Source organism: Theobroma cacao, chromosome 5 (assembly GCF_000208745.1).
Source record: "Theobroma cacao cultivar B97-61/B2 chromosome 5, Criollo_cocoa_genome_V2, whole genome shotgun sequence".
Lineage (NCBI taxonomy): Eukaryota > Viridiplantae > Streptophyta > Magnoliopsida > Malvales > Malvaceae > Theobroma > Theobroma cacao.
This window is the reverse complement of record NC_030854.1, coordinates 29,509,200-29,529,138: the sequence shown is the minus strand read 5'-3', so window position 1 is coordinate 29,529,138 and position 19,939 is coordinate 29,509,200. Positions and strand designations below refer to the sequence as shown.

General features: G+C 33.9%; 3 protein-coding genes across 5 annotated transcripts; 2 read left to right on the top strand and 1 right to left on the bottom strand.

Annotated features, from left to right (window-relative positions):
- LOC18599212 (ubiquitin carboxyl-terminal hydrolase 12) lies at positions 115-12,277 on the bottom strand. Its single transcript, XM_007029084.2, has 32 exons — positions 12,083-12,277; positions 11,750-11,813; positions 11,406-11,553; positions 11,139-11,296; positions 9,936-10,201; positions 9,619-9,837; positions 9,434-9,542; positions 9,225-9,340; positions 8,828-8,926; positions 8,042-8,151; positions 7,545-7,619; positions 6,958-7,036; positions 6,714-6,860; positions 6,523-6,603; positions 6,315-6,434; positions 5,573-5,695; positions 5,061-5,138; positions 4,877-4,965; positions 4,689-4,797; positions 4,531-4,599; positions 4,352-4,462; positions 3,738-3,793; positions 3,465-3,642; positions 3,273-3,374; positions 3,100-3,171; positions 2,609-2,674; positions 2,381-2,446; positions 1,614-1,700; positions 1,371-1,487; positions 1,100-1,174; positions 901-984; positions 115-758 (listed from the first exon to the last, which is right to left on the bottom strand). Exons 1-32 carry the CDS (start codon positions 12,110-12,112, stop codon positions 717-719), a joined length of 3,345 nt encoding a protein of 1,114 aa, XP_007029146.2. The 5' UTR covers positions 12,113-12,277; the 3' UTR covers positions 115-716.
- Positions 13,653-16,288, top strand: LOC18599211 (universal stress protein A-like protein). 2 transcript variants are annotated; one of them, XM_007029083.2, is made up of 4 exons: positions 13,653-13,973; positions 15,253-15,356; positions 15,658-15,776; positions 16,033-16,288. In XM_007029083.2, the coding sequence occupies exons 1-4, from the start codon at positions 13,769-13,771 to the stop codon at positions 16,121-16,123; spliced, it is 519 nt and encodes a 172-aa protein (XP_007029145.1). In that variant the 5' UTR covers positions 13,653-13,768; the 3' UTR covers positions 16,124-16,288. The 2 variants fall into 2 exon arrangements, with proteins under 2 accessions (XP_007029145.1, XP_017977902.1); XM_018122413.1 differs by having other exon boundaries at positions 13,692-13,973; positions 15,253-15,284; positions 16,033-16,286.
- LOC18599210 (universal stress protein YxiE) lies at positions 17,740-19,633 on the top strand. 2 transcript variants are annotated; one of them, XM_018122414.1, is made up of 4 exons: positions 17,740-18,032; positions 18,242-18,339; positions 18,563-18,681; positions 18,870-19,633. In XM_018122414.1, the coding sequence occupies exons 1-4, from the start codon at positions 17,825-17,827 to the stop codon at positions 18,895-18,897; spliced, it is 453 nt and encodes a 150-aa protein (XP_017977903.1). In that variant the 5' UTR covers positions 17,740-17,824; the 3' UTR covers positions 18,898-19,633. The 2 variants fall into 2 exon arrangements, with proteins under 2 accessions (XP_017977903.1, XP_007029144.2); XM_007029082.2 differs by having other exon boundaries at positions 18,874-19,213.

Here is a 19,939-nt window from a genome sequence, read left to right as displayed (position 1 = left end):
CGTTTTTGGGCCTTTGCTAACTATTTTAAAAAGCTCTATTGGTAACATTCAATATGGTGTGTGCTATATTAAAAAGGTTTATGCATAACTCCAATCCACAGGGCACTGAGCCAGTTTAGAGAGAACATAATCAATATTTCATAAATATAATAAGCTCAAAAAGAAGAGCAACTGCCAGAGCAGTACATTTCTTGTACACTTAATCTCAGAAATTAACCACAAACTCTCTAAAGACATAAAATAAACCAAAATGGAGATGATAAAGAAAGGAAAAGAATGTCATCTGCAACCAACTATACCCAGTATACATCCCGTCAAAATCTCCGTATGTACCACTAAATTACACAGGAGCTGTATATGGAAAGACAGGAGCCTCTCAGATCAAGGAGGTGCCTTCCTGAAGGTAAAGGCGAGAAACACAAAAGGAATAGCTCACACTACGTGTATCAACAGAGTGAAAACACTACATCAAAGATAATCTCTCCCTCCCCCACCCACATGCAAAACTAAAAACATATATAAATATATATATATATATCTATTATATATATCCTACAAAACAATAACTGAGCCCTACAGGAACTTTCTAAGCAAGCTTCAACTGTTTCCTCCAATGTGTAACTCCTTCCTCTGCATTTTCTCCATATCTATAATGCCATCAAGGCATTGAAGGATCTCCACATCATCTAATGTGCTAATGGATAATTAGCTTTGTACTAGTTGTATATTTTAACTGGTTTCTCAAATGTGTGACGGTTCTGCAATGGTTGCATGCAACTTGCAATTAGAATCCGGATAGGGAGAAAATATCAAAAGCATGGCTATACAACATACTAGAAAATGCATTACTTTAAATAACACCTAGGAATTAACTGTAGTCAACAATATTGCAATACCTACCTGATTTACATAAGCCCTCTTAGGAGTGTTATCAGGATGCTCTAGACCAAGGTATTGCTCCCAAGCACCATAAACATCTCTTCTCTGAAGAGAATATCAAAAATTAATTAAAACACCATTTTATATAAAAATAAAAATTCTAAAAAAAATACTGATCAAATGTGAGGAACAGGAACATGGCAAAGAAACCAAGACAAACCTGAAAACGATTGAACACAATGTCAGAGTCTTGTAGATACTCTGGTCGACCCAATGACAAAAATGCAAACTTCCACTGGAAAAAGAGATGAAGAAAACATCAGGAGAGGGGAGTCAAAAACTGATGTCAAGATTCCATATACATAATAATGTGTGCATGCACAAAAGTAGTGCAAGTGAGAAGATATGCTGAATTTGTAAGTTGAGGGGATAAAGTAAAAAAGAAAGAAAGAAAGGAATAGCATAAATGAATAAGATAAGTACGAAAATACCTTGGTGAACTCTTCATCATGAACCTGCAATTTCTTTTGTATCCGCACTTTAACTTCAGCCAGAGTTTCACCTTCATGAATGACCAAGAAAAAGGGCTCACCAAAATTTTGTACTTGCTGTTGAGCAAAAAAAAAAACCTCTAATTCTTAGAACATCTGAATTGTGTGAAATCACAAGCCATTATCCACCAAATATCTCAGAACAGATCATGACTATTTATCAATTCATTGATATTTGAATACCATCTGATTCTGGGAAGTCTCTTTGGTAAAGTGGTAGACATGAATCAATCGATCATGAGGACCAAGATTCTTCTCTTCTTCTGGGATCTGAGATTTAATAAAAAAAACAAGGGTAACAAATAGATACTGCAAACATCAATAACAGAATATTTAGAGATGCTGACTTATTATGAACAAACTCTTAAGAAATTAGGCTTTAAAGCCACAGCTCGATGAAATTAGTCCCAAAAAAGGATATATCTGAATGAAAAACTAGAGAAGAAAAGTAGTTATAATGAAAGGTTTTTATGTAGTGACAGAATTAAAGAATGCCATACTTCCTATCTAACAGACCAAGCTTTTGTAACCAGTTGGCCCAATCAGGTCACTTTTCTTCATTAATGTCAAACATCCATTTGTAATTTAAAAAATTCCACTGCCAGTCTCATGTTGCACCCAGATTCACACAGACACTCAAACATAGATAAAACTCTTTAAGCATGAAATTTAGAGAATGCCAGTTGCATTTGCTCAATTGTGCATTGTGCATTTAGACAGCTAAAACATGCTCAAGTATTGGAAGGTCCTTCTTGAAAAGTTCAGCTACCAAAAAAAAAGAATGTGTTACTTATGACCCCTCTTTTGATGATCCACTTCCAAAGCTATACCCCTATAATTCCACAAAAGACAGTCCTTGCCCTATATGCACTTCATGAATAACATTGTCTGAAAGCATCTTAGCCATGAAATTTCAGCTACAATGGGATGGGAAAAAAAAAAACACTTGCCTCTTCTGCACGCAATGTCCAATACTGGTCATTTATGTTCTCAATCTTTTCACTGGGTGGAAAGATCTGAAAAAAAAAAAAAAAAGAAGAGATAGAATAGCAATGAATCACATGAGAAAAGCATACTGTATCTATAATTCGCATAAGACGCTTAAAATTCAAATGTCTCGAATATATTTATATACAATCTAAATTGCAACTAGTAATCAATTTTCAACCAATTTCTACCTTATATATCTTGTGATAGAAGACTTCAAGCAATCTAAGCTCTGCATTTGGATGTGACAACTCCACCTGTTTCACAGTGCAGAATTAAAAAGCAAAGCTGTAACATGGTATGAACTTCAAATTGTATGGGAAGTCAATAAAGATATACTACCTTAAATACACTCCTTGGATAGATGTAATGCATTAACACACTATAAACAGAATATTGCGAATAACAACCCATCAAACTTATGATAAGGAAATACATGCAAGATTCTGGTTGCTTCTCAATTGAATATTCACACAATAGTTCTCTCCTATAGAAAGGAGACTAGAAAATGATTGTCTAGTTCTCTCCCATAGTAGCAAGGATACTAGAAAATGATTTCATTAAAAAAAAAAAGAATAGTCATTGCCAAAAAGAGCCACAGGAATCCCTCATCACTAATAACACTATCATCTCTTCTTTGCCTCAAGCATTTAGATGTAAAATAGAAGTGGCAAAAACTTACCTTTGTCTTAAGTTCATCAATTACATTTCCAACAGTGCTCTGTTTAGGCAATCTAATATTGTGAATAACCACCTGAAAATCATGTTAAACATCATTACAGAAAGGCCCAAAACATCAAATGATCACTAAAAGAAAGAGTGAAGGGGGATGAATCACTACAGATCTATACTCACTTCATCCTTAGTAGCATGATGGAAAGCAACTTTCAGGTTTTTCAGACCTTGCAATTCTGGCAAAGGGATATCCAAAACTTCATAATACAAAATGTCAGAAGTCTGTAAATGAAAAAACACCAAATAATCAGTCAAAGTATATAATGCATAAATGGAGCAAACATAGCAAGATGTCAAACTCATATGGGCTACCTGGTTATAGTGGACCAACATTTCTGAAAGATGCTCTACTCCTCGATATTTAATAGGTTGAGGCTTAGGTTGTTGAGAATAGCAGTTGTGAGATGTGAGCCTGATTTTGGATGGATCATCCAGACCAATTTTGCGAGCCACTCTTTCCACAACATCATCATAAGTATGTATCTTTGACCTTGAATGTCACAGAAGAAACAGAGTATAAGTACCTGCAACAATAGTTAAAAATTCTTCTACTATCTGAACAATAGTTTTCATAGAAGTACTTACAACTCTAGACAAAAATCATCTTCCTTTGGTCTCTCCAGAGATCGAAAACGAACAATCTAAGTAGCATCAAATCACAGAAACACTTAATTTGAGTTAAAGGAATCCAAGCACAAACTAAATTACACCAAATAAAAAAATTAATAAATAAAAGAACATAATAAGGGGAATGCTTATTGGGAGAGATGAAACAAGACTGTGACTGGCAATTCTCCGAAAAAAATCTAAAACCTGTTGCCTAATGGAGGCTAAAGCTGTCAGGCTCAATGCCATTCCTTGACTTCAACAAATCAACTTGTTGCCTAATGGTTGTTAAACAACCAGCTCATTAAATTATATATAAACAACTCCCAATATGGTATGACCCTTTTTCCTTTTAACATCCAACAACAGATTAACACCCTCAAAGAACGAAAGATCACATGTGAATGAAGACAGTATTACTGGAACTGAGTACAGATCTCTCTTTCCCTCTCTGCACCAAATTCTAAATTTTTATTTATAAGAATGAGGAAAGAGGGTAGAATATAAACAACTATCAGCCTCCCAAAATAAAATCCAAAACAACAACAGATTCTGCAAGCTACTACATATTAATAAGTTTCAATAGACTGTACCTGGCGATTGTGCACATATTCCAGGAATGAAGGCACATCTGGATATCGGCATGCTTCTTCACTTTCAATCGGAGGAGACTTCTGAAAGCATATGATATCCCCATCTTCTATCTGCAAGCAAGACAGTGTCACTGGCAAGTTACAATAAAAAAGGGTGTATGTTCTAAAGCAAAAGATACCTGACTTAACCGGAATGAGCATCTCTTATCAAGGTGCTCACACATCACACACGGCTCAAACTTTATTTCCTGAAATTGCCAAATCAACAAGTGAGAGAAATTGGTTAAGAAAATCTGTTGAAGCGCGTATGCAAACACACAGTTGAGAAGTAACAAACCTCATACAGTTCTATTTCTTCATCAGGAGCAAAGCCAGCCATTTGATTTAGCTTCGCTATATATTCTATTGGCTTACCAGAAAGTTTTACCAAGAGCCTCCCAACATAACTGCAATGGAACAAAGTGCAAAGTCAGGAAGTACAAGGAAACACAGAATATACAAGAGTAAAGAGGATAAACTAAATACCGTAATTCTCCTTTCTCCGGATCATAAAGCTTGAAGAAAAGCAAAATATCTTCCCTTGTTTTATCAGGTGGGGGAATAGTGCGTAAATCCTGAAGTTATCACACAAAATGAGGAAAAGGAATGTGAGAAGACAAAAAATATATGTTTTAAAAACTCAAAACAATAGTTAATAAAACAACATTACCTGTCCATGCTCAACTTCTAGGAATAGCTTTAGTTCTGCATTGTGTGCCTTATTTGACACCTCCCTCAACTGTCCAACCTAAAATCACCAAACAGAAACCATTAACCCAGAGGACTAATCACAAAACCGAAAAATTAGGACAAACAGCGCTCCTCACCAACTACTCCATCCTACAACATTGGTCCATCTATCCTCAACTGAATGCCTCCTAGTAAAATTTCGATTACAACCTCTTCTAAACAATAAAAAATTGCTAAAAGACAAAAGAGTTCTATTAAAATTGGACAAACATGTAATATCACTTAAGCTAACACACTTTTTTATATTCAGCCCCAAAAAAAATTGCAAACAACAGCTATTATTTCACATCCATGTAAAACATCAGTACTGGATCCCTCTTTCTATTAAAATTCTTGGAAATCAAAAGCAGGGAACATCAGAAAAGCATATCAGACATAACTACAAGAAAGACTAGATGCAAAGCAGGAAGACCAAAAGGTAGAACTACTTACAGATTGTGCCTCCTCCTGAGAGGTCAATGGTCGATTGGGACGATATGTATGGTTCTGCCGCTTTGCCCATATCCAAAATCGCTGATATTGCACCGGTATGCCAAACTCTTTGGCAACTTCCTCCTGTGAACCAGCTCAGAATTACATATTCAAAAGAAAATGATAACATTCATAGACCCACAACAACAAATCCCAAAGACAAACGAAATCATTTGCACATTTATACAGTACTAAAATGAAGAATCATACTAGAGCAGACCTACCTATAGTACTAAATATAAATTATGAAATGGTAAAAACAAAGGCATTTGGTATAAGCTTTCAAACATTGACTTCAAATTCCAATAATATATTTTACATTAGAAACTCTGTTTGATAAAATTCTTGTTATTAAGCATGCGAACCCCTAGTGCCATCAAAGACTATCTGGCTAACATGATTAATACTAAAATGCCAAGCTCCCCAAAAATTTCCCTCTCAACACCACTATCCCCCAAAGCAACCTATCAAAATAACTCAAATGCATATTCTCAAGTTTTGATAGACATTTCATAATTATGCTGTTAGACAATGCAAAAAGAACTGAAATTCAAGACAGGCAATCAGAAGTATGATGTTCGGCTTTGATTACAAACAAAAACTACCAATGTCATCAACCGCAATAATCAGATCAGATATTTTGTTTCAAATGCATTTTCAATATGCCACGATCAAACAAGCAGTCAAAAATCATACATGATACCTTAAAAACATGGAAGGGTATCTGCTTCTGAATGCGGAAACTCCTAACTTTGTCATGATCCACAAGATCAAAATATATGTCCCTTCCAATCTGTTCTGCAAGATCTTCATCTCTTGCAACCTAAATGCATCAATGATATTCATTAATGTGAACATTAAAAAAATATATATATGAAAAGACCATGACCTTGATTGTGCTCGATAGATACCTTGATAATAGTATAAAGGTGGGCCTCTGCTTTATATCTCCTTTTGTCTTCCTTCTCTTCTTGTTCTTTCTTTAACCTTATCTGAAATTACACATAAAATACATTAGTCTAGATCAACAGAGTCTACATTAGAGAAAATAAAACCAAGGGTTATAGGTTTCACATCAGCTACAAGTAAATGAAGAAATTACCCTCAAGTGTTCAGCAATGTCCTTCTCATCAACATTGCATATTATTTTGTCCTTATCACTTTCGCGTATATAGACAAGCATGTATGCATTTGAGTATTTTGTAAATTTGAAAGGGGTATTATTAAAGCCAGGATTGGTCTGTGGCAACTGTTGAATATAACAGAACAAGGCAACAAAGTCAGTTAAAATTTACAGAAAATACACAAGTAGACAGGGATTTTTATGTAAATCATAGAAACATTACCTCTTCCTCACCACCATACTGCTCCTCCAATGCCCTCTTCATATCTTCTTTTGTTACCCGTTCATCATCAAATTTATACCTGACAAAACAGAGAAATCTATTAAAGTGATTCCACCAACCTGACTTTATCTCCATTGTAAAATAACCATTACTTAGAGCCAACACTAAAATGGAAAAGTACCTGACACTAAATACCAAAATATCCTTAAATGTGATAACATAAAATACAATAAGATCAACAATGAAAAACTACAATTAATACGCCATAAGATGCATCATCTGAAGATAATACTAATCTGATCAACTAAGAAATGCCTGAGTTAAACCCCACAAAGCAGTCAAATGTTAAATGTATGTATCAAAACAACTTCAATTTCTTCAACAACAACTCTATAATATTCATGGAAAGACATGAGGAAATTGCAATCCAAACAGGAAAAAAAATAATCATGAAGAAAACATATTCTTAAGTCAATCACACTAATCTTCAAAATTTCTTCTTTCAATTCAAGAAAAATAGGAATATACACAAACTCATTGAGATTGTAATCAAATGAGTCAACTTTCAATTCAAAAATGTTGCTCACCACTGGTCAGAAAGGGTTGGCCTGATAAAAGCATAGTAATGTCCACCATGCACCCCTCCGCTATGAACTAAGACACTGCAAAGAAAAAACAGGACATGCAAAAGAAGGCAGATTAGAAGAAAATTTAGTGCAAAAAGCTACAAGCAGATGGAAAAAAATACATGCCAAGAGCCTATACTGCCACAAGCAAAATTAGAAGCTGTTGAAAAACAGAAGAGTTTCATCAAGCACAGCTAATATAGTGAAATTTTCAAAATTTCTATAACGTGGAGAAAGGGAAATTGAAAGCTAGACATGTGATCATACAAACAAGATGGTTAGAATACAGCTCAGAGATCACTAAAGATTTCAGAAACAAAAAAGAGTTCCTATTAAGCAGGAGTAGAAAAGCAGGGAAACAACTAGTAAAATGTCTTACAAACTTGCATCAGTTAAGAACACATTACAATTATAAGTTAGTGATACAAATTAAAAAACAATCCTGGGACAAGTAACACCTGTGAAGTGTGTAAAGGTTGCGAACACTCCTATCTGCTTCAGGTGATAAATACTTCCCATTTTCTCTATCAAGGTCAAGTTGAAGAGGAAACTCATAGCGGTCATTTATCTACAAAATGAAAGCAACTATTAATACAAAATTGGCAATGCTAACATGAATAGCAACTAAATTCGCATGAAAAACTCAATAATGCCCACTTAAAGAAACATTATCATTCCCAGTGTTGAAAAGACATGAAAGATGCTTATCACTCCGAAAGAAAAAAAATAAAATATTGATCATAGGAAATGAAGTTTATAAAAGTTATATTTCTGGCAAAACATTATCAGACAGTAATAACAAGTGCAGTCATGAAAAGCAAAGCAAAAAAAGAAAAGATAGAACAAGCATCATCAACATAAAAATATTTTAAAAAGAAACATAGCTGTTTATATAATTTCTCATTAATAGCAGCAATATAATTGTGGCCTGTTTTGTTTTTACATATAGAGAAGAGTTTATTAATGTCTTTTGAAACACCTAACAACATGTTTCATCAATATTGAAGAAAGAGGATAGTAGGAATCTTGACAAGGAAAAAGAAAAGGTTAACTAAAATAAGAAAATTAGAATTAGAATATGTAGATCAGATTTGGTGCACCAGGGCAAGGAATCATTACGAGTGTTTTTCTTGCATATCACATTACATAATCCGAAGCCTTGAAATTTAAAAATACTAAAATGTGAGCAACAAAGCAACCCAACTATTTAGTGCATTTGGCAATAAACTGATTTCATCACTGACCTTCACCATCGTATCCCGCATAAAATCATATTCAAACCGCTTTAGCTGAAGTTGAAGTACAGGGGGAAAGTCGATAAATAAGACACCTTTCTTTGCATCCTGAAATGAACAGAATTTCAGCACACAATTAAGAAACTTCATTTCAACTTAGCTAATTAGATTAGCCTTGTTTGTGCCAGCAGAATGTTGCTTTGGTCGACTTTGATGGGTCAAACCTTCAAACAATAATTTCAAACCAAAAATAAATTTTCTTCACTGATGAAGTCAAACCAAAGAATAAATTGTCAAACATAGCCTTTTCTATGCTTCATTCAAACCATAGAATGTATGGTCCTACACTCCAACATTGAAGCAACATTTTTGGCCCAGTTCCCATCACCTCAAAAAAATAACTAACCTGTAAGCCATGCTCTTCAGCATGATATTTGTTGTCACCCTCAAGGCGCTCAACTTCCACATACTTATCAAAAGAAGCATAAACATCACGACAACCTTTGACATCAAGCTGAAGGTCTGCACACAATATGCACACTCAATGTTTGCTTTTCAGGAATACATTTCAATATTCCAAACTAAGATGTATAAAAATCAGTAAAAAATAAATACCATAAAATGATTCCTTTCTTGTAGACTTGTAATCCACATTGATGCATTCAATATAATTCATATGATGACCCTCAAACAACTGCTGTATTGTCCCCTCTACAACAGTACCCTGAGAGAAAAAAGGGAAAATCAATAACATAATTTAATATGCAAACACCAAGAGAGGGAGATCAAAAGGTGAGTACCTTCATTTTATCTTCAAGCTTTTCACATAGGACTCGATTGAGTTCTTGTACATCATGTTGCATGAAAGAATCATACGTATCCCATCCAAAAGATTTGGTTAATTCCTTTGTCGCAACACTAGTGTCATTATATTGAAGCTTATAAAATAAACTCTGCAGAGCCAAAGGAATACTTCCTATAGGCATGTCGTTTTCAGTTGTTGGCATGTGGTACACTGCCTGAAATTGAACATGGTAAAATGACATGTTTCACTTCAACTAAAGTAAAGACCATAAGAGCAAGCATAATCGAATTAAATATGAGACAGAATCCACACCTTTCTGAAGTATGGTATATGGTATAGAGTCTGCAGGAGCGAGTTCATGTAACAAGTTGCTCCTTGGTTCTTAAGTCCTACATAACCAGTCTCTTTCTTTGAGTCATATGACCAATAATCCAGTATCTTACGAACAGCAACCTCAGCTTCAACAACAACAGTATCATTCACAAGATATCCTCTGCTAGGGTCATAAAGATCGCTAAGAGGCATAAATGAGGTGAAACCCCAATCACTCTCTCTTGCATTAAACTGGTGTTGGGTGTCTGCAAATGAAAGTTAAAAACAAGGCACTAAATAAGTTGTAGATGATATCTTAAATACTCAGTTGCCGTGTTATAGAAATGACAAGAAATAATCTACAATTCATCTAACACACAGGTTCCTTTCTTCCCCACTATAAATCAACTACTCACAACAAGACACCGGACTGCTCGCAATATATATAGCAAAACATTATATCATCAAGAAAGAAAAGCATCTAAACCATCCTATATTGGAACAAGTTACCAATTTTGCGAAACATTGCAATATTATTACCCTTTCACATTAATTCTGTTCTTAAAATTCGACCACTTGGAACATAATGTGAATTATGTCAACACAAAATAAAATAAAAGATGTGGCTACAACAACACTATGCTCACCTATTGAGCAATATGACAGTTTTAAGTACCACTAAATTTTCATTATCATCAAAAGGAAGATCCTTATATAGAAATAAGGCACTTTTGAGCATCATGAAATTTTCATTATCATCAAAACCTCTCTAATTTTGGAATTTTATGAATGTTACAACAGATTCTCCTTAAAACCCTACTTTCTTTTTAGTCAAATCCTCTCAACATCCAAGTAAAATAAATAATGAATAAATACATAAATAAATGAAACCAAATCTTGAATCTCCTCATTGTTGTTTCTAAGCCCCCAGCTCTGAGAAGAGCATAGTTGTAACTAAAACAAGTTCAAAGGCTGCAACATCACCTACTGTGACAAAGCCAATGAATGAACGCTACATAACAAAGACAATCAAGCACTGACTAAACATGAAAGAAAAAAAATTCTTTCTAGGAAATGCAAGATAGCATTAAATTGAAGCCTCCATAAATCACAATAACAAAAGTAGGATTTTCCCAAAAAAGGCTGCAGTTATAAATAATTACTTGAGACACAAGGACAAGCTTAATAATAATAAGAATATACCCTTTCTTATAGAATACTTGTGATGGATCTGATTAACAACCGCCAAGCTAAACTGAGCATATCTACTCCAACCATATGGCAATGTAGAAGAATCAGCAACATCAAGATACATTGACAAGTGATCCACATTGTTTCCCTTTGGAAAAATTAGTATCCGCCTGCTCAAATGAACCAAACCCACGTCCAAAACTCGATCACATGAGGGATTGCGGCATACCAAACTAAACATATTCCAATAACGACAAAACAAAAAAGTTATCGCTTTACCATTTATAACCACCAACAACAAATATATCTGAATAGTGCTTCTTGGTATTGAGCCTTGAAAAATTCTCAATTGTCCAAGTGAACTTCATTGATGGAGGATCCTCCACTTGCTGATTCTCAACCGTACTAGCCGGCTCAACTTGAGCAACTAAAATTAAAATAAATCATTAATCAACAAAAAACACTCAAAACCCTAAGACACTACTAATCAAATATTATTCCATACTAAATCGAACCATAATTACAAAAAAAAAAAACCAATCATTCGGATCAACCTAAGATTATCAACAAAAAAAATAATGTGAATTACACTAAACTCAAATATTCCAAAAAAAAAAAAAAACCTTCCATTGGCTGAGGTCCTTCGACTATATCCGAATGCGGCACGAGCATCTCCTCGTCTTCTTGCTGTTCCAAAAAATCAAATCTCTGATCAACCAAAACCTAACCCTAACTCTCTCAATCAAAACCCTAATTATTACATTCTCAATGCATTAAAAAAACAAAATTAATTCCACGAAATTCACGTCTACTTAATCACTTCTCAATTTAAAAAGTAAAGAAAACTTCAGAAAAAAAAAAAAAAAAAACTCTTTTAAACACTTCCAACCAAGAAAAGAAAAAGAAAAATAGAAAAGTATATATTGAGAATGAAGGGAGGAAAGAGTGGTATGTACATCTAACGGCGGAGTAGTCATCATAGTCATGGGTGGAGGGAGATGTGGACCGCCCGATCAGAAATCGGAAAAACTAAAAGCGATTAAAAATCAGAGAGGAAAATAAAATAAAAATAAACAGTGAATTTTGGTGAAGGGAAGGGGAAGGGAAGAAGCGGGCACTGCAAAGCGAGTCGACAAAGAACTGGTGCAGAAAAAAAAGCCATTCGAGTTTTACTTCAACGGGAGGGGTATTATTGACAGTTTGATGCAGAAGCCGGGGTGGTTTCGGGAATACAAAAATCGAGATGGGGGACGGGGGGATGGTAACAAGCAAATAGGAAGAAGACACGTGGAAAACTGGAGTTGGGAGACGTACGAATTAGTGACGTGGCAGGTTGTGGAGTCACGTGCGTGTGGTAAGTCGGGTGACAAAATCTGCGCTCGCTCTCTCTCTCGTCGACTTTCCTCGTACGAGGCTATCCCCTTTTTTCTTTTTATTTTAATAAATAATAATAAAAAAAAAATTTAGTAATTAGGATGAAAATTCGAATTTTACTCTTTAAATAAAAAATTATGTATTAATTAATAAATCAAATGTTCAAGTACAATAATAACAAAAATTTTATAAATTGAGATATAATCAGTTGAATATCTAAACTAAACAAACCTATAATTTGACACTTAACTAATTTATATTTGTTTTTCTTTTTTATTAAAAACCATTAATTTTATTTCAAAAACTAATTTTTTATTTTATTATTAATTTAATGAAATATAAAATATTTTAATTATTTTATTTTTAACTGTATGTAGAAGAAAAAGACACAGAGAAGTTAAATGTTAGATTTAAATTTGAAAATTTATTCTTTCTCAAAATATTAAGTACTTTTTTATTTTTACTGTGCTCAATAATAGGATTTTTTAATTTAATTATTTAAAGATAATTATTAACGAAAGAGGAAAAAATGATTCATTAGGTAAATCTTACACGTTACAATATATTCCACCTTCTCTTTGCACGGTCTTTGCCTTTTTAGTACCACTCCAAATAGCTTCTTTTTTTTTTTTGTATTGCCTAATTGACATTAGAGAAAATGAATATTATTATGGAATGAAAGGCAGTTACCTCCGTATGTATACATATGGCTTAGGATTTAATTAGTCTAATGATTATTAATCATTCTTGAGAAGATTAAGATCCAAGGTTTTTATCTCTCCTTGATCTTACCTTGTACGTCGTCGTGTTTTTTTCTAACTCCCGGCCCCACCCCAGCTAGCATGGTCAAATGATCAAATTAACACTTCCCCCCTCTCCCCCATTCAACCAACAAACATGCACCGCCAAAGCACACTAGTGCTGAATAACAAAGCTGATCATCCTCATGATCTCAAGGCCTACAAATACCCTATGCTTTGCTAGCGTTTGGAATTTTCTACCCCATGCATGCCACGTTTCCTTCTCTGCCATTGCAAACCTCCACGTTTAATTCTCAACTTTCCAAGTGCAAGATCTATCAATCCTGAAGCAAGTAGATATCCATCCGCCCTCGGGTTATTTATACGCAGATGGATTCAAGAACTCTCTTTTATATATTTATAATATATATATAAGTGACTGTACTGCTGGTTTTGGTGACGGAAACAACGACAGAAAAGCTGCAGCAGGCTTCGAGGCAATTGGACAGGATAAGGTGAAATTTAAAGATGAGAGTAATGGTGGGTATTGACGAGAGTGACGAGAGTTTCCATGCTCTCCGATGGACCCTTGATAAGCTTTTTGACGGTATGAGTACCAGAACTGCACCCCCTGAAGAAGCCAACCAGGAGGAGGCTGCTAATTTGCTCACTCTACTTCATGTTCAGAAGGCTTTCCACAACTACGGTATCCCTGTTGGAGCAGGAGCCTCAGGTCAGACGCATCGGATCTAGCTATATATTCCTTTTACGATCACTTCTTTTCTCTTTCTTTCTTGGAGAATCAATTGCTCCAGAATTTCAATTCAAGTTTCTACACTTGCAGCAAATGTTTCACACGCAGTAGATGATATGAATAGGCTATATCCTAGTTTTTACTTTACCAAATCACCATGGCAGATACTGAGTTACTTTTCACTTTTCAGTTTCCTTGATACCAAGATCTGGGGAAACGGCATGAAAAGCATAAACTACATAAACTAAAAAGTTCTTTAATATTTTTTTTCTTAATATATTAAAAAAGCGAAATTTTAAAGATTGCACTCCTTTCGTCTCATTATTTATTTGTTTATCTTTCTTTTGATTGGCTCGAAATTATTTTCTTTTTGTATTTTTGAACCTTTAATTAACGCTGTTAGATTTTTATATTCTAAATTTATTTTTCATTATTCAGTAAAATTTAATATAAAAACTTTAAAATGGAAAAGCTCTATCTAATACGCAAAAATCAATTATAAACAAAAAATTTGAGTTAAAGAGTACTGTCAGGTGAATTTTAAAAATTTATTATTATACGTAAATACGTGAATAGATATTAATATATGATTTATATAAAAAAATTTATTAAATCATTGTATTTGAACATTTATGTACGAAAAAATTAGAAGTAAATTTAAAAAAATTGTTACAATAATGTTAAATTTTTGTTTTAATTTAGTATTTATATATCAGAAATATTTTTTCCCAAAAAAAAACATTTTAAATATACAACTTAACATCGTTGGGTAACTATTTGTGTGACAAAACAAATAAAGTTGGGTTGAGGTTGTGTTCTTAAGACACTACTCTCCAGGTCTTTCACCTCAATAGATATTATTTTTGGGATTTGTCCTCACTTTGGATTATTTCATTTGTTTGATATTGGATTTAATTTTTCTAGTGGTAATTCTTTTAAAGAAAACTTTTTATAGTTACGTGACAACGTTAAAAACAAAAGAAAGTGTAAGATTTGTTTGGCCTGATTAGAGCTATAAAAATTGTTGTAAAAATTTAAGTGGTTGTAAGTTACGCTTAAATTCTATCAACTGACCTATTAACTCTTTGTTAAACTCATGAATTTTGTTTGTGATTAGTGTGTGCAGTGCATTTATATGTGTGGATTCTCTAGGAGAGACCACCAATTAATTTACTATCTTCATTTAATTATGTTAATAAGTTGTATGATATAGACATATGAACATATAATATAAGTTTTCTTGTTTTCATTCTCACAGCATTTTACGTGCCATATTCGATCGAGGAATCGGTGAGGAAATCTCAAAATCAAATTTCAAAAGAATTACTCTTTCATGCATCACAAATGTGTAAAGACAAATCGGTATGTAAAACCTATTAAGAATTGAGTTTAATTACATGTCACGATATAATCTCGTATATGAGAAACACGAAATCTCTCATCTATTACATAGAGATGTATGGAACCTAGTTAAAGCAACCATAATGGAAGCTATTAAAGACCAAATAAAATTAAATCGAACTTTATATTATCCATTGTAATTGATCTACCGCATTTTTAAACATTTATCTTGTTGATTTTAATGTTAAACGAAAGAAATAAAAAAGTAGATATGGATGCATGAGATCAGTTGAATGAATTAGTGGATCCTTTTTGCCTGCAGATTAAAGTGAAGAGTTTGATTCTCGAAGGGGATCCAAAAGAAAAGATATGCCAAGTTATTGAGCAAATGCAGGTTGATCTTCTCGTCGTAGGCAGCCGCAAACTTGGAAAGATTAAGAGGTGATTTCAACCTTCTTTTATGGCAAATCCTGTGTTGTGGATTAATTTTCTTTTTTTATCGGAGATTTGAAAATTATATTGTCAAATTTTAATCCTTAAATATTGTATTTAAGGACAGAGTTAATTGAATTATGGAACTGAGTAATCGTGTATATATAAAAATTAAGCTTCTTGCATGGTGAACGTACAAAGAATTGAAGGCATGCAGATGATGATTTGATTGGTTGTAACTTCCCTGTGTTAATTTTGGAAGCAGAGCTTTGTTAGGCAGTGTAAGTGACTATTGTGCGCACAATGCAAACTGTCCCGTTCTCATCGTGAAGCCACCACAAGAAGCCAGTAAGTGAGTAGCGGTGAAGGCCTTGAGCTTTTTCTACTTCTCTAATAAGTATCGTCTTGGAGAACATTAAAGTGTAGTAATTTTACTTGTACAAGTGAGCTCCTGCAAACTCTGTTCCGTGGATTATGTAATTTCTCTCTTACTCTACTTATTAAATACATACTATTTTCATAATTTTTTTTATTTATGAAAGAGAATTCAAATTTTATTTTTTAAGCAGCGGACCATACAAATTCTACTATTTTTATAATTATTATTACTATTATTTTATTTAAGAGAAAAAGAAATTTTAACTCAATTTATTTAATTTTTAATAGAAAATATTCGAATTAAGTTCGTTATTATTATGTTATGCACACTTTTAAAAGAAGTGTATGTTTTTACATTGGTAATAAGAATATGTAATGTCAAAGAATCATATTTTAAATTCAGAACAATACTTGAGACTAAACCTAATACATTCGTGCTGCTTGCTAATTGTAAACACAATGGTTTACTAGTTACAATCGCAACTTCTGGTGGGATCCCCAAAGAATACTCATTATTTCCACAGAATTGAAACTCACACCACTTCATTTTTCTTTTTCAGTTAAAGTACAAATTTTGAGCGTATTTTTTCACTGAAATTGTCACTTGGTTAGTGTGGAGTGTTTTTCTAATAAGGAGAGAAAATATCGTGACAAGTAAAGCGAGATGCACTAAAGACGATAGAGAATAATACTGAAATAGTTGTTTTGCAGCAACAGATGAAGTTTACAAACCAGGAAGAAGGTAAAGAAAATGTAGTGACAGAGCATAGCGAAGATGGAAAGAACTGAGTAAAGGGAGAGTATTTGAGAAAAGCTTAGAGAAATCTTTTAAAGAGAATCTGATAAAATTTTAATGTGTCCCCAAATTGCCAAATTTATATATATACACCAAATAAAAACAGTTTTTTAGGAGCAATGAGTTAGAAAGTTTTTATTTGATATCATGCTTTAGGGAGAGTTTTTTTATATATAAGAACATGTTTATGACGGAAATAACACGTTTATAATGAAAGAATATATTCATGATCGGGATAACACATTAGCTCACTATGTGTATTAGGTACTGGGAGGATGTGTAAAGATATAGTGGAGCTTAATGACACTTAATAATGTGTCACATGTTGAAAAATAAAGAAAATGCAAAGCACTTGTATTTTAAGTAAATGTTAAGAAGAAACTCCTTAAATATCTTGGTATCGGAGTTATCAAGTCAAGCTCTGTAATACATTTCAAAAGTAAATAAAACTTATGATTGTTGCAATTTATTTTAGGTTATTTTCATTACTCCTCACATTTCACGCGATATTATTATTTTATATTTATTCTTATCTTGTAAAATAATATTTAAAAGAAAAATAATACACCCGTGAAAATATGGTACTTGCAGCTAGCATAAACCCAATTTAGATATCAAGGAGAAAGTGGCCCGTGGCATAAAATATACAACAACTAAGTACATGAAGAATTGGAAAATTTGATCCAAATGCATGATGCCAGCTCTTTCTAAACATGTCATCCCAAACTTCCACGTTATCCATAGTTTTTTCCAAGTGTGCAATCAAGATTCAAACAGGACAGCGCATTCAATAATCTTCTCTTCGGCATATTTAAAAGAGAAGGTGGATTAATCTACAAAAACAAAATCTCCATTGCTTGGTAGAACAGAGAGGAGGGAAAAGATGAGAGTTATGGTGGGGATTGATGGGAGTGATGCGAGTTTCTATGCTCTTCAATGGACCCTTGATAACCTTTTCAATGGCCTAATCAGTCCAGCACCAGCTGTTGTTGGTGGGGAAGCTACCCTGCTCACGCTGGTTCACGTACACCAGCCTATCAAGCACTATGGCTTCGCCCCTTCTGCCTTCCCTGCTGGACCAGGAGTTCTAGGTAAAAGCTATCCTTGGTATCTACCTATAATTTCTTCACCACTTTCTTTTCTTGGTATCGTTATGTTTTACCATGTTGCGGCATCAATTACATAAATCCTAACTTAATTTTCATGTGTTATCAAAATTCATAATGTGAAGAATGTTTCTCACATAATGTTGTACTATTAATAGAATATGATTTCCAGATTTCTTTTCTAAATTAAGCAGCTTATGCATCGACTACATTGGTGGATTCTGTAAGGAAGTCCCAAGAACAAATTTCTGCTGGCATACTCTCGCGTGCTTTAAAGATGTGCAAAGACAAGGTGGTTCCTCATAAAATTTTATTTTGTGTGCCCTTTTCGTAGGATTTTCGATCTAAATAACTATCTATGGCTTGGAACTAGAGCAACATTCACACCCGTTGAAGCTATTATCTGTGTTTGCCATGTTTATTGTTATGCATGTCGTTTGAAAACTAGAGATAAAATGAAAGATATGAGTATCTATGAAGGCAAATGGAATCACCAAAACATTAAGTTGATGCAGATCAAAGCAGAAACTCTGATTCTTGAGGGAGATCCGAAGGATATGATATGCGACATCAGCGAGCAAATGAATGTTGACCTCCTTGTTGTTGGCAGCCGCGGCCTTGGAAAGATTAAAAGGTGATTTTCATATTCTTCTTTTGTCGTGTAAGTTTGTCCTTTAATTGGTTCTTTTCTGCTAGTTCTGTTAGTACAATCCTCACACACACTCTCTTGATATATTAGTTATTATTGTAATAGCATCATTATCACTCTACAATTCCTGGGTAATTTGATTGCTAATAATATTATTAAAATTATTGGTGAAGGCAGAGCTTTGCTAGGCAGTGTAAGTGATTATTGTGCACACTATGCAAAATGTCCAACCCTGATTGTGAAGCCGCTGAAGGAGGCCAGCAAGTAAAGGCGACCGAGGACTAGGGTTTTCCTAGGATTTGTCCTGCAAAAGATAATCTATATATAAAATTATGTTTGCATGTAAACTCTATTTGTTTATGCTAGTGTGACAGAGGAAGAGCATTATAGCTCAAAGCTAGATCTTTACTGAAATATGGTTTTACTCTTTATCATTTGAAATGAGCTCAAATTGGTTCATAGTGTACTTCATTTTTAAATAGATCAAGTCATTCTTATATTTCACAATCTTTCTTCATCACTAAATTAATTTCCAATTAAACGGCAAGGATCAGTATCAGATCACAATTATAACATTTAGTAATGTTGTTTTATCTGCTTCAGTTAAAAAAGGAATGCTGTTTTATCAGCAATGGACCAATGGTTGGAAAAAGCCCTTAGTAATCCTAGAAGCAATGGGTTCTTAGGAGAAGAAAATCAGGCTCGCCAAACAGGCCTGGAAAAGCATTTCTTTTACGAACACAGTTTGCTGTAACCATTCTTTCAGGCAACATAGTTCCACTATATCTCTGTTAATTAACTGCCCTTTTGATAAAAATACTTTCGGCAGAAGCATCAGGAAAATGGTATGGGCAGGAAGGGGTTGGAAGATTTAATTTCAGATCAGCCATCCGTGATTCAAGTAGTGATTAGCTCATTTGAAGTAGCTTCCAGAAGTGGGGATTACTCTGTCGGACCAGGATACTGGTACATGGTCTGGAAGCTTTGTATTAATCTTTCTTAGTCTTAGTAAGTGCTCTAGAAAGGCCTAGAATATATAGATTATGGAAGATTATAACTTTTTATAGGAAGCTTTGAAAAGGTTAGAGAAAACGGTGGAGCATCTCCTTTTGCGTTGTGCTTTTGGCAGGGACGTCTGGTTCTGTTCCAACCTGTCCTTAGAGTCCATCAGTTCTCTGTATAGTTTAACTGTTGATTGTTCTGAGGCTGATATCAGGGTGGTGGATTCATGTACTCTGTATAG